We start from the raw sequence: 15,226 nt of genomic DNA on the forward strand, positions 1-15,226 counted from the left end.
TAAATCTTTGTTGTTGTTTTCACAGTGCTCTTGTAGCATTGTTTCAGTGTGCCTGGACACACCAAATTTTTCATTTATCCATGCCTAGAGTTGCATTAGCAATGTAGTTGAGTTTTCTCCTGGATTCCTGGCTCATCTGCACCTATATTTTACACAGCAGTGGCATCAGCTTTAGCTTTTTGCCTATGCCATATTTGGCTGCACCCACTGCAATTACTTGGTGTCTGTGGCATTTGACTGCCGAGCCCAGGGTCATGAGATTGAATCCTAGCCATCGTCGCTGCATTTAAGTGGAGACAAATTGCAAATTAGCTTATATATTTTGTAATGCCAAGGCCTCTCTTTTTGGCTGAAATTAACCGGTAGCTCTTCGTTACGAGACCTCTCATTGCTTATTTGAAGTTTTCAGACATTGTCCCCATATAGCAACAATGTAAACATAACATTTGGCTGCAGTAGTTGTCTAATTTGCCCCAAATAAATAAAATTGGCTAGTGGTATCTCTGCTAAACCGATTATAGTGCAAAGTTGCATGGGCTTATTTTTGTCTTACTTTTTTACACTTGGTGCAACTTCTGTTCTTTACAAAGTACTTTCCTGATATAAACTTTCTCTGGCTATGGACCTGGTGTGATGCAGTTTCAGCTATAAATGTGGCACCACCTAGGAGCCACCGCATCAAGTGGCGAAGGTTTAACCATGGCCTCCATGATCAGCTCCAGTTGCAACAGCGTGCTTAATCACGGAGGCAACGGGTTTAACCCTAATTGTGGCACCATCTGGAAGCCGCTGCTTCAAATGGCAAATGCTTAACCCTACTTAAACCTGGTTATAACGAGTGAAAGCACTTACCATGGTAGCTCAGTGGTTGAGACGCAGCTACTGAACCCAAGCGCCCGGGCTTGAAGCTGACTGAATCTACTCTATCTATTTGTTTTTTTTAAACATGAAACCACTACAAGCGGTCATGGTCAATCATTGGTCGATCATAGGCTCCATCACCCTCTCTGTTGGCCGGTGAACTTGAAAGTCTCATCGGGGAGATTCGAGCGTTGGAGCTGCTATACTGGTCTTAGTTGAATTACCTGCTTGAGGCCACATGGTTGTGACCTCACGAAACAGATTAGCCAATTAGAGCGATGGCACAAACAAGGTAGATCAGACAGAATCCTTAGTCAGTCATAGTGAGCGTACGAGTGCTTTCGCACTGAAATTATTTGTCATCAGTAACAATTACATATATGCTGTACATAATTTTGCAGTTGGTGGGCAGTGCATGCAGTATCTGCATCAAGGAATGCCCAATGCCTTCTCAGTGTTTCCTTCTGAAATGCTATTCATTTCACTTAAAAAGTAGCCAGCACGCACAGGTAGATCCATGCCAATTAACCTAGACACCTGTTCTCTTTTAGTGTCTTCTTCTGTCTTCTTAGTATCAAATGACATCATCTCTACTACTCTTTTCTACGTGAAATGATGCATTTTTGATTGCCTTATTCGCAGACGGTGTACAGGAGTTTAATTTGGACAAAATTAGTGAGTAATGTATATGCCAGGCATAAACTGAGCTTTAGTTTTCGTCTAATGCTGCTTCTGTATGAAATACTGTGATAGCAAGGACTCGGAGTATATTAGTAAAACAAGAAAAAACCCACAAATGTTATTTTCCTCTACCAGGAGAGCTAACTCTCAGGATTATCACCCACTTAACTGACAGATGCTGTGACACTCTCCATACACTGCAGGTGAAAGTTTCCCTATCACAAAAGTTCCAGTGTGTGCAGAAGATGGCTACACTTGTTCTGCAAACAAAAGAAATACGCTCTTCTGCGGCACAAGTGTACTCCACTCGAGGAGCACCAACGGCAGAGTGCAAGCAGTTGTCTACAGAACTGGTGAGATGCCTGGCTGAAGTAGCTCGCGGCCAAGAAACATGGCAGCATGCTTCGTCTCCACATTTGTTAAACAATCCATGGTCGTGACAGAAAATATCTTCGTATTGACTCTCTGGTATTTTGAGTAAGAAGGATATACAGGATGATCAAGGTTATTAAAAACGAAACAATGAGTAATACCACCTAGATTACGTGATCAGTTAGGCATGAACTGAGAGGATATTGTTGTCATTTGTCTCCTAATTTAACAAAAATTACTCAATAAATTTCTTATTTATGCACATGGTGTCTGTGTCGATTTTGAGAACATAGAGGCGGTCATATTCTTAGACCATTAATTTGGCAGTATTCTCATAGCGTGCCTATGTTCTGTGGTAGTCCCCTTGAAATTTCCAACTAAATTTGCATAATTATGCATGCAAGGCAGTGACAGGTGATGACAAAGCTTCGTGCAAATGTGACACAGCTATTGCTTATGGCGTTTCTTCGGTACTGGTAGCCAGAGAAAAAAAAAATTAAACAGCTGTTCGCTTCGCCTATTGCAATAAGTCACGCAGGTAAACGTGTGTTACCACCGCTTTGCATGCAGATTGAGATAGAAGCTGGGAGTTGACCGTCTTAAAATGGGGGCCATGTTGCGAGAATTTGTACAAATGGAACTTTCTAAATATGTAGCTGCCTTGTGCAGGTTTTCTAAAAAGTGAAATAGCTGATTTTAGTTAAATAGGAAATTGAAAATTATATTTTCACTTTCTATCCTCTTAGTCATATATAGATTCAAAAACAGCTTTCATGTACTGCTGATCTTGCATTTTCAAAACGCTCTGAAAGCCCAGAGCCCAACACCCTTAAAGGGCCACTGTCCAGGGTATGACTTTTTAAGCAAAGGAGCCCAATGCTTTGATCAGGCACCGGAGATAGTTTGCACAAAATGCTACAGCGATACACGCGCCGCAACGCAGCAAAAATGCAAATCAAAGCTCTTTCATCCTCCCTTTCAGGAAACCAGCTTCCCCATTCTCTACGAGCCGCTAGACTGACGTCGGAGTAGCGATGACATTCATTGGTCCATCTCGCTTACTGACGGGTGAAGGATGGGCGTACACGGCTAATTATGTGCGCCACTTGCTGTACGCTTTTCCCTTGCCACGGCCAGACTGGATGCAATGAATGCAGCGGTGCGCGCTCCCTTGCCTGTTTCGTTTTCGCGCACGCAAGTGCCACGCACCACCTCCTGCCAAACGCAGAGGAGGAAGGGGAATTTGGCTTTCGGAAGCTAGACGACTGGGCAGGAGATTGAAAAACTTTTGCGAAAGAACGGGGAAAGAGAAACAGGACAGAATCGGGTGATTGCAGTGGCTGTAACTGCATTATTAGTTACTCCTCTCAAAAACATTTTTTCGGCCTTGCTTTCTGGGGGCGAAGCCTCACAGTCAAGGAGGAAGGAAATATTTTCGACCAGAGAGTGGACAGTGGTTCTTTAATGTTTTTTTTTTTTTTTTTATACTAGACTGCATTGCACAGATTTTAAAAATGTTGGCCTCGTAGGATGAACCCGTCATTTAGAAAGTGCTGTGCTAAACAGGCTGCATTTTCAGGTTTTAATACCATGAAAGGAGAACTGGTGAGAACAATCTTGTTCCCAAAACCTGTTCACTTCAAACTACATGCAGATGTGTTGAAGTCTATGGTGATATTCCTCATTCTTGGTGAGTACAGTTTTATTTTGTATGTACCCTAATGGTGTCCTTTTCCTCAAAGCATCAGCATGACGATAATTTTCTTCTTTGTCTAGGAATACCGGCAATGATTTACACTGGTATCATATTCAGCAGCCTCGGTGTAAGTACTTTTGTTTCTCTTAAATGTTTTTTACTTGTGCCATAAATTAGCTGGGCGTAGCATTTTTGACAAAAATCTGCATATTGGAATGGTTTATGCTGACAGCCTGAAACCACAAGTCCTACTGTACATGTTTCATAGTGGCTTTGTCTTTGTCTTAATCTTGATTTAAGTTCCTTTGCCTGCCTGTGCATATTTCTGTAGTGTTTACCACTCAATTTCACTCTTTCCTGGAACAGTCTCTGAAAGAGTAATAGTGATCTAAATAAACAAACAAATGAAATGTATGAATTGCCCCTCTAAATTTCAAGCTGTACATGCATTGAGAGATTGAGTGCAGATCTCATCCCACAAACCTTTGGCACCAAGAGTGCATCTTTTTTAAAAGAAAAAGTATTATGGAGGATGCACTTTTCAAATATTAGACCTAGCTATATTCTTTGCAACACTATGGTTTCAAAACTGAAAGCTGCTGTGAACCACTCATGGACTCACAGCGCATAATGCATTAATTTATATTAATAGTGGTACAGATGTTTCATAGACATATTGTGACAAGCTTAACCATTGCCTCTTTTAAGTAATTCTTACACCTTTCATTGCTGTGAGAATTGGTGATTCTTATTAGTCTGCCTCATTTTTCACTAATCTGAATGCATATGTTTTCAACATATGCATTCACTAAGCATTACATGGTAAGAATAAAAGCTTCTGCTAGCAACACGTGGAAATATTTTCTCATCACCACCAGGTCAAGTTTAGTGTACCTCCTATTCCGCTCTTGTTCTTTTCAGGCATTTGCTCGAGACATAGCCATCATTGTTATTGATGTGGCCACTTTTGTGGTGCCTCCACTGCTACCAGCTGTACTGACCAGCATTAATGCCTCAGCCCAGAGGCGTCTGAAGAAAAACGACATCTACTGCCTCAACTCTAGCTACATAAATTTCTGCGGAGCACTAAGTGTGGTCTGCTTTGATAAGGTAGGTCATAATGGTGGCTGCTATGTATAGTGTAGATTAGGACCGTCAGGTTCATATCCAAACATTTCAGAGTGATAGCTGTGTGAATGAGCTCTTGCAGTCTTTGTGTACTTGAGAGACAACTATAACACGGTCCACCGACTCCCTGCAGGTTGCCTGTCCTTGACCAATGTATTTGGTCTAACAGTGCAGTGTACGTTCAGTGAGAGAAGAGGACAAGCTCTGCATTGACACGGTCTCTTGTGCAGTAGAACATACTGAAATATTTAGGAGTATGGTATAATAACACGCAGTGGCTCTGAGGGTTACTGTAGTGGAAGGCTGCTGACAAATTCAGATCACTTGAAGCTCTTTACCATGTGCTTACTTCAAACACGACACAGTTTGCCTCGATCGAAACGCAGCCCGTGCTCTGGGGATAAAACCCAGCTCCTCTGTCTCAGTAGCTGAGCATTATTCTTCTGAATAGTACTCAGCTTGGTGCTCATCATCTGCTTTCCCTGTGAATAGTATGAGATGGACCTCTAACACGAACAGCTGCACTTTTTCTCGTTGTGGTTCAAACACTTGGCAACTGCAGATATCTGTGCCTATGTAGCTGCAGGCATACGGACTTAGTGAAATTGGAATTACCTACGATGTAGTATATAGGCACCTAAAAACTGTGTACCCTTATGTGAAATTTAGCTATCTGCTAAACACTTCCACCTGAAGAAATTCCAGTTTGCTTTTATACAAATTAGGCAAACCGCTTGCTCCCTCCTCTTTTTGTTTTGTGCAGACAGGAACACTGACAGAGGACTGCCTGGATATTGCAGCTGTCATCCCATGCGAAAATGCAGGGTGAGGAAATACTAGTGCTTTCATTGTTTGCCCATTGTGTACAGGTTTGGCCATGTAGCTAAAGTGGCAGAATGGAGCTCCATACATTAGGTGTTCGACATAACGTCATTTGCTATACAAGGCCATTTTTTCTTTAACTATTTACAGATTTTTATTCTAAAATCTGCGATAGCTTTGTTGTTGTAATCTGTGCTGGTCATATGTGTGACAGATGTTAATTGTTACAAAATTATTAACTGGAATTAACTAATCATATTTTTAATTTTATGGGGGAGTATTATAATGCAAAGTTGAAGGCCATAACCATTTTCTTTATAATTTTTAATATTAAATTTTAAACTTCAAAATAAATTTTAAAGCTTAGATTTGCTTAATTGGTAATGTGGTTCAAAGTATCGAATTCCAAAAAAAAAGTGCTGTAAAGTGGGTGTTTATTGAAAGGTACTGGGACCACAGAAGCAGTGACGACAACAGTTCGTGGTCAATCAGGTTGAGAACCAAGCGCATGCAGTGATAGCAATGCCGCTGAAGAGAATGCTCAGAATGTTTGTTGTCTTTGAAGCAAATTTGAAAACTTGTTCACGGCTTTGGCCGCGCATATTTGTAAAATGGCCTCGCTTGCATTTCCTGTGCATCAAGTACAGATGATTTTCGTGTATCTTATGTTGTAGGAGACGTAAACACTCGATGTTTCTGCATATGAATGCTGAATTCTTATCTTTTAAACCTGATTGGTGGCTTTTGTATTATTGTGTTGTTTACTTGCATCTTTGTTGTCTATAAATCCACTCCTGTAACGGTCCAAAGAGGGGACCAATAGTATGTTTAAATAAACAAACAAATAAAAAAAAAACATGATTTTGAAGACAATACTACTTGCAGCAATGTAACTTTGTATACATGCAATGTGTGAAAGACATTTCAACAAGCTGTCAAATGCGTGTTTGGCATTCGATATTCAGACTACATTCCCGATAAATAAAAATGATAACGTAGACTTACCTTCAATGTTTACAGACCACAATTTTCCAAAGCAATAAAGTTAATTCATTTTGATTAATTAATCTTGTATAAGTTTTTTTTTTTTTTTTTTTTCAAAAATGAAAGTGAAAATGCTAATTTTTGGTCTTTTTTGTAGAGAGAGACCGAAGGTTTATTGATTGCGAGCCTATGGTAACATCGCAGAGCACCTTCATCTCGATTTTATCAAACTGCACCATGCAATATGAGATATATAATTTTAAATTGAACTCAGTAATGGTGGGTGATGTGGTGAAGGCCCTTTGTCTGCTGTGGCAGTTTGGTGGAACACGCGAAGGGATGAAAGACGGGCTGTACACTCTTCGAACTAGAGAAGAACCAGTGCAGTCCTTGCTTACAAAGTTCACATGGGCAAAGATCACCGATATCTTTGCTGGGAGATGAAGAGCCCTTGGGGCTCTTGGGGCTCTTCTTGTTGAGTAAAGAATTTTTATTATCATTTTTTTCCATACGCACAAGTGGTGTAGGATGTTTCTGTGGGCTGTAATTACATTTTTTGCACTACTTAAGCTTTGCCAAAATGGGGCCACGGGAGCTTCCTAGTTGCCGGTACTCAGCATGATTGAATTCATCAAATCAAATGACCGAGAAGTGCCTCTCTCTTCATGAAGTTCCCAATTTAATCAAATAATTCATGGCTCCCCTCAACTTCGTTAAATCGAGGTTTAACTGTAATCTTTTTGGCAAGGAAAGTACCTGCTACTACATTAAAGTCTGCGTGTATGCTTACTTTCAAGAATACAGTGTGTTTACCGAGATAAAGTAGAATGCTAGGAATGCCTTGCATGGAACTTTCGCCAGTGACTGCGCTAGAGCAAAAGCAATATTGCTTTCATTTCATGCCAAGATGCACCTTTAGAGCATGGCTCACACACAAAAAATTATGTTCATGATTTGGCTAAGGTTATGTGGTCCTAAATTTAAATTTCATATCAGCAAGGCTGTTTACTTTTTAATGTGGTAGCATTAATGACCATATTCTTCAAAAGATCCGGCATTGTCGGCGTTGTGGACGGGAAATCTCAAGTGTGCCTCTGTAAGCCAGTACTTGGTAGGTGGCAGGGCCAGGCGCTGATTGATCAGCGAGTCGTGACATCACGAGGCCATATGACATGGCAGCAGGAGCTACCAACTGGACTAGCTCCTTCGGCATGGCGGGGTGAGATGGGAATTGAACCCACTGCCACTGAGCCCATTAACTCGCGCTACTCATAATTAGCTGCCATTTGGCTCTGCTGCCATTCAGCAACGTATTTGTGCAGTTACTTTACCTTCAGGTATTTTTTTTGTGTGTGCTGCAGGTTGCAGCCAGCTGTGAACAACCTCAAGATTCTTCCACATGGCCCCATGCTTGTGGCTCTGGCGACATGTCACTCCTTGCATCTCATTGATGGGGAAGTGGTGGGGTACGAAATGGACATCAAGACGCTGCAGACCATTGACTGGGTAAATATGAGATATTGCATCAGCTCTGATAGTGCTGCAAAAAGCATGTGTATAGAAGAAATTAGCATACAGCACTCAAGCTGCTATTCACTGGTGGCTGAAAATTAGTCCACAGGGTATCTGCTGGCAACATAGAAATTAAAAACCGTCATGGCTGTCATATGTGGGCCTGAAAAAAGTGCAGTAGTATTTATGTACCTTGACCTTGGTGGGCAGAGCAGTCTTCATTGTTCTAAACTCCTTTTCATTACTCCCATCTTTCACAAAGCTAGCAATGGAAGCCATACAACTCTACTAGTATGATTCATTAGATCTAACCTGCTGTTTAGTTTTCTAACCTTCTGTTTACAGGTGTAAGAATCTTTGCAGACAGTACTGGCAAATTGTTATTATGAAACGTGACAAATATGATGCAAGAAATGGGCCACTCTTGTGCATAATCCATGTACCACTGTTTTGTTTGCTTTACACAGAAACTTGAAGAACCTAAGCTTGGTGAGCCTGTTCCCTTTGACAAGATACCAGCTCGCATTGTGATGCCAAGAAATGTGAGACTGGTCAGTGAGACCCCTTCCAACCTTATGTGTGCTTTTTTCTATTTCATAGTGTGATTGATTAGACACATATTTTTGTGCATCTTTTTACAGATGTTTCAAATAGTGGTACGCTCACAGTGCTGTTAGGCGTTCCTTATTATTGCTGTGGGTTTGCTTGGGGCTCAGATTAATGAGTAACTCTGGCAATTTTTTCATCTAAAGTTAATGATTGCATCACTACAAACCATTCTTCAACACACCACATAGAGTTATTTTGAAACAGAAAGAAGAGCAGTCCGAAACTGTGTTCGTGGCCAAGGACAATGCTCTGGCTATTGCAGTGATGGGAGGGCATTATTGGAAAAACACTCATACGCACTTCAAATTGCTGACATACTGACTAGAAATGATGAATCAGTTCACAAACTGCCTAAGACAACCTAAGACAACCTAATACAATCCTCAAAATTAGTTGTTCACACAGGGAGCAGGCAATAATGTGCGATTAATGTTTGCAATTTCACAAAGGCAGTGTTGCTGAACGAGATTGCCTGAGCTAAGGCCATAAAAACTGAAAGCTTTAAAATCAGTTTGCATAGAAATGAATTGCTGCACAGCTCACAAACTTGGTGGCAATGACCAGGAGTACGAGGAGGATTATGAGAAGTAAAGGTTTCATTAGAAAGCGCAGATCTTTGAAAAGCTCAGGAGATGCCCTTTAAGATAAACTTTTCTTTACCTCTTAAAATTCTAATGGGAAAAAGTGCATAGCTCTTGCAGTTTGCATTTTTATCACTATGTGCAGTTATTGATTCTTGCTCCCCCTCTTTTCCTGTGCAGAGCAGCACAAGCCTGGGTATTGTGAGGCAATTCCCATTTGAGTCCCAGCTGCAAAGGGCGACTGTGGTCGTCACAGCAGCAAGCAGCAACCTTTTTCACGTCTATTGCAAGGGTGCCCCAGAGATCATCCAGAAGTTGTGCCTCCCAGCAACGGGTACAGAACATGCTTTTTCCTAGATTCACTAAGAGAGCTTTCAAGTGACAAGATGTAGAGCTTCAAAGACGCTTTGCGTCCATATGAGTGGCTGATGCTGGTCAGGCTGATAAAGGCAAGTTACTCTGTGAGAATGTTGGCACTAACCTGCAGTTTTATGACTTATCGTTGCTTTAGCAACCCGTCTTCTAAAGGTGGCCAAATTTTACTATCTTTATTTCATAAATGGGATGATTTTTAATGCCAGCTGGTGAATGCAGTTAATAACATCTATCGAAACAATGAGCATAGTTAGGTGTCTCCCATTTTTATGCGGAAACCTTTGCCACCTATAATTTTTTTCTGTGTGTGTGAATAGCTAGAGGCATATGCATCTCCAAACGTCATTCTACAGACATTCGTGCATTTATATAGCATTTTTTTATGTTTCGATGTTACAGTTTCCAACTACAGTGACACTTTGTATGAAATTCTTTTCATATCTGAAAAAAATTAAGTGTTAGTGTTTTTTGCTGGAAAACAAGCAAATTGCTTTTTTGAAGGCTAGATATACTATTCAGGCATGAAATCAATTTCTTTTCTGTTGAAACGACAAGCAGCGCATGAAAATGTTAAGCAGGAGCAGGTTGCTTAGGGCTGCGCAGATAACAAGAATTGAGAAGTAGTGACTTGTATTAGTTGGAGAGTCGTAGAAGCACAGAGAAGGTAGCAGATGTGAAAGAATACACCAAAACTTTCTCATTTCGATAAAACGGTCTCAAAGTACCAGAAAAAAGGCGACGAATAATCTGTGTCATGCCAGCGGCACAAATAGCATAGATGAAAACAGTTGTACAAGTGCCTTCAGTGATATGCTAGCAGACATTCCAATGCTGACTCAGCCACATGTGCAGTTCCAGAGAACTTCGGAGAAGCACTGGAGAGCTACACGCGGCATGGTCTTCGAATTTTGGCCGTTGCATCAAAAGCACTCCCAAATGACACTACATGGGACCAGGCTCTGCACTTGCTTCCAAGGCATGTACCACCTTTACTATGATGCACTTAGCCAGTGAAAAACACTGCACTGTGGTTTTTCATTGAGGATGTTTGACCTTCTGATCTATAAAAAGTAGCCTGTAGGAAGTACAGGGATCATAACCTTTGATGCATACACTGTGGCCAATTTTCCCCAGGTTATACAAGCTTTGTACACTTTCCGTTGGGTAGCACATGTCTAGACAAAGACACCTTAGTTTCATAATGAATTAGCAAATTACACCTTTTGTGTGAACTCTCTGTTCCTGCTGTGGCAGAATGCCTGACAGCAACTTCATTTCCGACCGATTGTGCTGATGTGTACTGTGGCTGGTTGTTCTGTATCAACATGAGATTTTTCCTCCCAGTTTTTATTCTCTATTAGTGAAAGCAATGCCTTGAATGCACTCAGTTATCACTGCAAAATTCACAACACAAACATTAATGTTATTAATCATGCTGCTTTGAAATCATGCTACAAATATTATTTTAAGCAACCACTTAAAGTGTATCACAGCTGCTTTTTGGTTATTACGTTTGATGACCTCTAGCATTTCGAGTAATACGGAATTACCGCTTTCATTCCAAGTGGTATAGTTTTTGATGCCAGACGTTTGTTTTCTCACAGAGCAGAACTTGAGTACGACCTGCATTTTAGAGGGTTCATTGTACTTCAGAACAAGCTGAAACCCGAGAGCATATCGACCATCACTACCCTGGAAGATGCACTCATAAAAACTGTGATGGCTACAGGTAAGTACTGGTTCAGCTCACATTTATTGGACCTCAGGTGGCTGCTTGCAATGTTGACACATAAAAAAATAACATTTGACGTAGCTGCCCCTGACAGCTCCATTGCTTAGACATGCTATGTAAAGGGTGTGATGCTCTGATGACCTAGAATGATTGATGACCTAGACAGAAAAAGTAGAACGGTGGGCTTGAAAATCAATATGCAGAAGACTAAGGTAATGTTCAACAGCCTCGGGAAGGAACAGCAGTTTACATTAGGTAGCGAAATACTGGAAGTAGTAGGCGAGTATGTCTACTTAGGACAGGTAGTAACCGCTGATCCGGACCATGAAAAGGAAATAACAAGAAGAATAAGATTGGGATGGAGCGCATTTGGCAAGCACTCGCAGATTATGACTAGCAGCTTACCGGTATCGCTCAAGAGGAAAGTATACAACAGTTGCATCTTGCCTGTACTCGCCTATGGGGCTGAAACGTGGAGGCTGACCAAGAGAGTTCTACTTAAGTTGAGGACAACCCAGAGGGCTATGGAACGAAAAATGGTAGGGGTAACATTAAGAGATAGAAAGCGTGCAGAGTGGGTCAGAGAAATAACTCAAGTTACCGACATTCTAGTGGAAATTAAGAAGAAGAAATGGACATGGGCAGGACATGTAGTGCAAAGAGAGGATAACCGATGGTCGCTGAGGGTAACAAACTGGATTCCAAGGGAAGGAAAGCGTAGCAGGGGGCGGCAGAAAGTTAGGTGGGCGGATGAGATTAAGAAGTTCGCAGGGGTCAAGTGGATGCAGCTAGCTCAGAACCGGGTTAAGTGGAGAAATATGGGAGAGGCCTTCGCCCTGCAGTGGGTATAATCAGGCTGATGATGATGATGATGATGCATGTTCGCATGCGTGAAACGCTCACAGTTTTCATAATCACTTGGCTGGTAACCTCATTTGGTAGAGAACATTGGAGGCCAATATCTTTTTATTCTCCCACTTTATTTGTTTGCCCAACCTATGCATTTTTTTTTCTTAGTGAATAAGTGGACTGCAATTTTAACTGTTAGGTGCAGCTAAATATGCTGTGTCGAAGCACTATATATTTCGAGCCAAGTTCAAACTGATGCTTACACCTTGACAAGTGAAATTCTAAGCTTAGATGACAAAAATAGATGGTGTACTTATTTGAGCTTGTTAGCAAATATATTTGTCAGCTGGGACTCATGAATATTCCCTCTGTTCTCTCTTCCACATGTATGTAGATATGCAATTGTATTGTAAATTGGTTTTAAGGAAAGGAAAGGTGCAATATCTGTCACAGGTCTACATGGACACCTTAACCAGGCTGTAAGGGAAAGGACAGAAGTGAGATTGAAAAAAAAGAGAGGGAGAAAGTGGTGCCATAGTGGAGGGCTCCAGAATAATTTCGACCACCTGAGGATCCTTAACGTGCACTGACATAGCACAGCACACAAACGCCTCTCCGTTTTGCCTTCATTGAAGCGCAGCCTCCCCAGTCAGGTTTAAACCCGGACCAGTAGCCTAGCATCTTAAACCACTGAGCCACCCCTGTGGTTTCTTGCTGCCTCTGTCAGTTCTTTTTGTGATGGCTTTCTTTGGTGGCACCGATCATCAGCTTCTTGTTGCCAAATTTAAGCTTTGATTGAGGAAAACGCAGAAAACTAGAAGGCCTTTCATGTATAATCTGGATCAAATTCCATCAGAATATGCTGTGGAAGTGAGGAATCGATTTCCTTGTCTGTAACTCGCAGAATAGTGAGGCAGATATTCAGCAAAAACACAGTGCGCAAAACAGACGGCACGGAAAGAAGAAAGACGAACATATGCACATTTTTTTTTATAACATTGTTTATTGCCGCTTATGTAAATAAAACACATTCAGACTATATGTGCTCTATTACCTTTGCAGCACTAGAAAGTTCCTATCACAAACACAGTGTACTGAAGATGGAGCTGTTTTATATTGTCATGTCTCCTCTCAGCACACTGTATTCTATTAGAGAAAAAGCATGAGGAAGAGAATGTCCATTTGTCCGGCTTGTACAACCTACTTTCTCTCCATTACATGCCTTTTCAGGAGACAACCTGCTTACAGCTGTTGCAGTGGCCAGGGACTGTAACATGATCAAGGAAGCTGATGCAGTGATTCAAGTTGAAGCTGAAGCTGCTCAGCATGGAACCGTCAGGGCTGTGTACAATTATATCAAGCTGCCTGGGTTGAGTGAAAAGATTCCACTCTCCTGCAAAACATCAGCAGATGTGAGCCGTCTGGTGTTGCTTACAGAATCTGGCCTAGTTACACTCTTTACTGCCCTTACCTTACTTGCATATGGCAAGTAGTGTTGCTGGCAGTGATTAGCAGTGTAACTTGAGATTAAGTCCCCTTCCATTTTTTTTTTTAATGGGATGCAGAAACAGCTTCCCATGTGACAGCATGAAAATGTACATTTGAAAATGATAGCTATGTTGATACTCCACAGTGTTTGGGCACCTCACACAAGCACAGCAAAGATGTCATAAGCAATTACTGTGACATTGATTTTCAAGCTCACTCACTTTAGATCCTCTGCATCGCGTTAAGTACAGGTCCAAGATACGGTGTTTGTTAGAGGCTAGTGACCTTGCCATTGGGTTTTGTTGGTGATGATAGTGACAACAAAGAACTTATACCTGTTTTAATGTTTGCAGGGAATGGTTAATGACTTACACAGGTAAAGTAGAATGGTAGGCCTAAAAATTGATATGCCAAAGACTGAAGTAATGTTCAGTGTTCAGCAGCTTCGGAAGGGGAACAGCAGTTTACGATAAGTAGTGAGGTGCTTGAAGTGGTAAGATTATGTGTCTGCTGAGGACATGCAGTGGCTGCAGATCCAGGCCAGAAAAATGAAATAACTAGAAGAATAAGAATGGGATGAATAACATTTGGCAAGTACTCTCAGATCATGAATGGCAGCTCGCCATTAGTCCTAAAGAGAAAAGTATAAATAACAGCTGTGCTGTATCTTAACAAATACCGGGGAAGAAATGTGGAGACTAACAAAAAGGATTCAACTTAAATTGAGGACAATGCAGAGAGCAATAAAAAGAAAAATGGTAGGTGTAATGCTAAGAGACAGGAAGCATGCAGAGTGGGCCAGGAAACAAATGCAAGTTACTGGCATTCTAGTTGAAATCAAAAAGAAGAAATTGGCATGGGCAGATCATGCATTGTGAAGGCAAGATAACTGATGGTCGCCAAGGGTAACAAATTGGATTCCAAGAGAAGGAAAACATAGCAGGAGCTGACAGAAAGTTAGGGGGTGGATGAGACTCTGAGGTTTGTCGGGATTATGTGGATGCAGCTGGCCCAGGGCCAGGTCAATTGGAAGGATATGGAAGAAGGATTTGCTCTGCGGTGGATGTAGTAGGGAAGAAAAGGAGGATAGGTAGCACTAGGTGGTAATGTATTGAGCCACATTGCATCAGCCAGGTGACAGGAGACTTGCAGTTGTATTCCTGATGAAAATCAGGGGGACTTCAGAGCAAACAAAGCAACAAAGATGACTGTGCTTACTGATTTTATGCAGTTGTTGTATAACATGTGCAGCGACTGCAGAACTGGCAAAAGTAACTCTTTGCTCACTGTAGATGCCACAGTGATTATGTCCAGTCAGTGAACTCAACATGATGATGGGCTTACTCTATACTCGGGGATAGCTTTCTGTGGCAATGGAGCCAAAGCTACGAGGGCGGGACTTTCTTAACAGTGTTACTACACCATGTAGTTCTGAGCGCCTGGAGCCAATTCTTGTTCAGCTCTAACGGTTTTCTTGGCTCCCACTAAGCAGCAACATGTTCCTTTACGCTGCTTATAAAGATAAAGTCGCGACTA

General features: G+C 41.5%; 1 protein-coding gene across 2 annotated transcripts in view; it reads left to right on the forward strand.

The window, feature by feature from the left end:
* Positions 1-15,226, forward strand: part of LOC146185023 (polyamine-transporting ATPase 13A3-like) — a 34,088-nt gene that overhangs the window by 6,071 nt on the left and 12,791 nt on the right. For both annotated transcript variants that reach the window (XM_084605987.1, XM_084605988.1), the window contains exons 9-19: positions 1,746-1,895; positions 3,494-3,604; positions 3,691-3,737; positions 4,532-4,720; positions 5,502-5,563; positions 7,906-8,050; positions 8,524-8,607; positions 9,427-9,580; positions 10,474-10,597; positions 11,226-11,350; positions 13,433-13,614. In XM_084605987.1, coding sequence (XP_084462113.1) covers positions 1,746-1,895; positions 3,494-3,604; positions 3,691-3,737; positions 4,532-4,720; positions 5,502-5,563; positions 7,906-8,050; positions 8,524-8,607; positions 9,427-9,580; positions 10,474-10,597; positions 11,226-11,350; positions 13,433-13,614 — 1,373 coding nt within the window. The remainder of the gene's footprint in view (positions 1-1,745; positions 1,896-3,493; positions 3,605-3,690; positions 3,738-4,531; positions 4,721-5,501; positions 5,564-7,905; positions 8,051-8,523; positions 8,608-9,426; positions 9,581-10,473; positions 10,598-11,225; positions 11,351-13,432; positions 13,615-15,226) is intronic.

This window comes from Amblyomma maculatum, chromosome 6, assembly GCF_055883805.1.
Source record: "Amblyomma maculatum isolate TAMU_Amacu chromosome 6, ASM5588380v1, whole genome shotgun sequence".
Lineage (NCBI taxonomy): Eukaryota > Metazoa > Arthropoda > Arachnida > Ixodida > Ixodidae > Amblyomma > Amblyomma maculatum.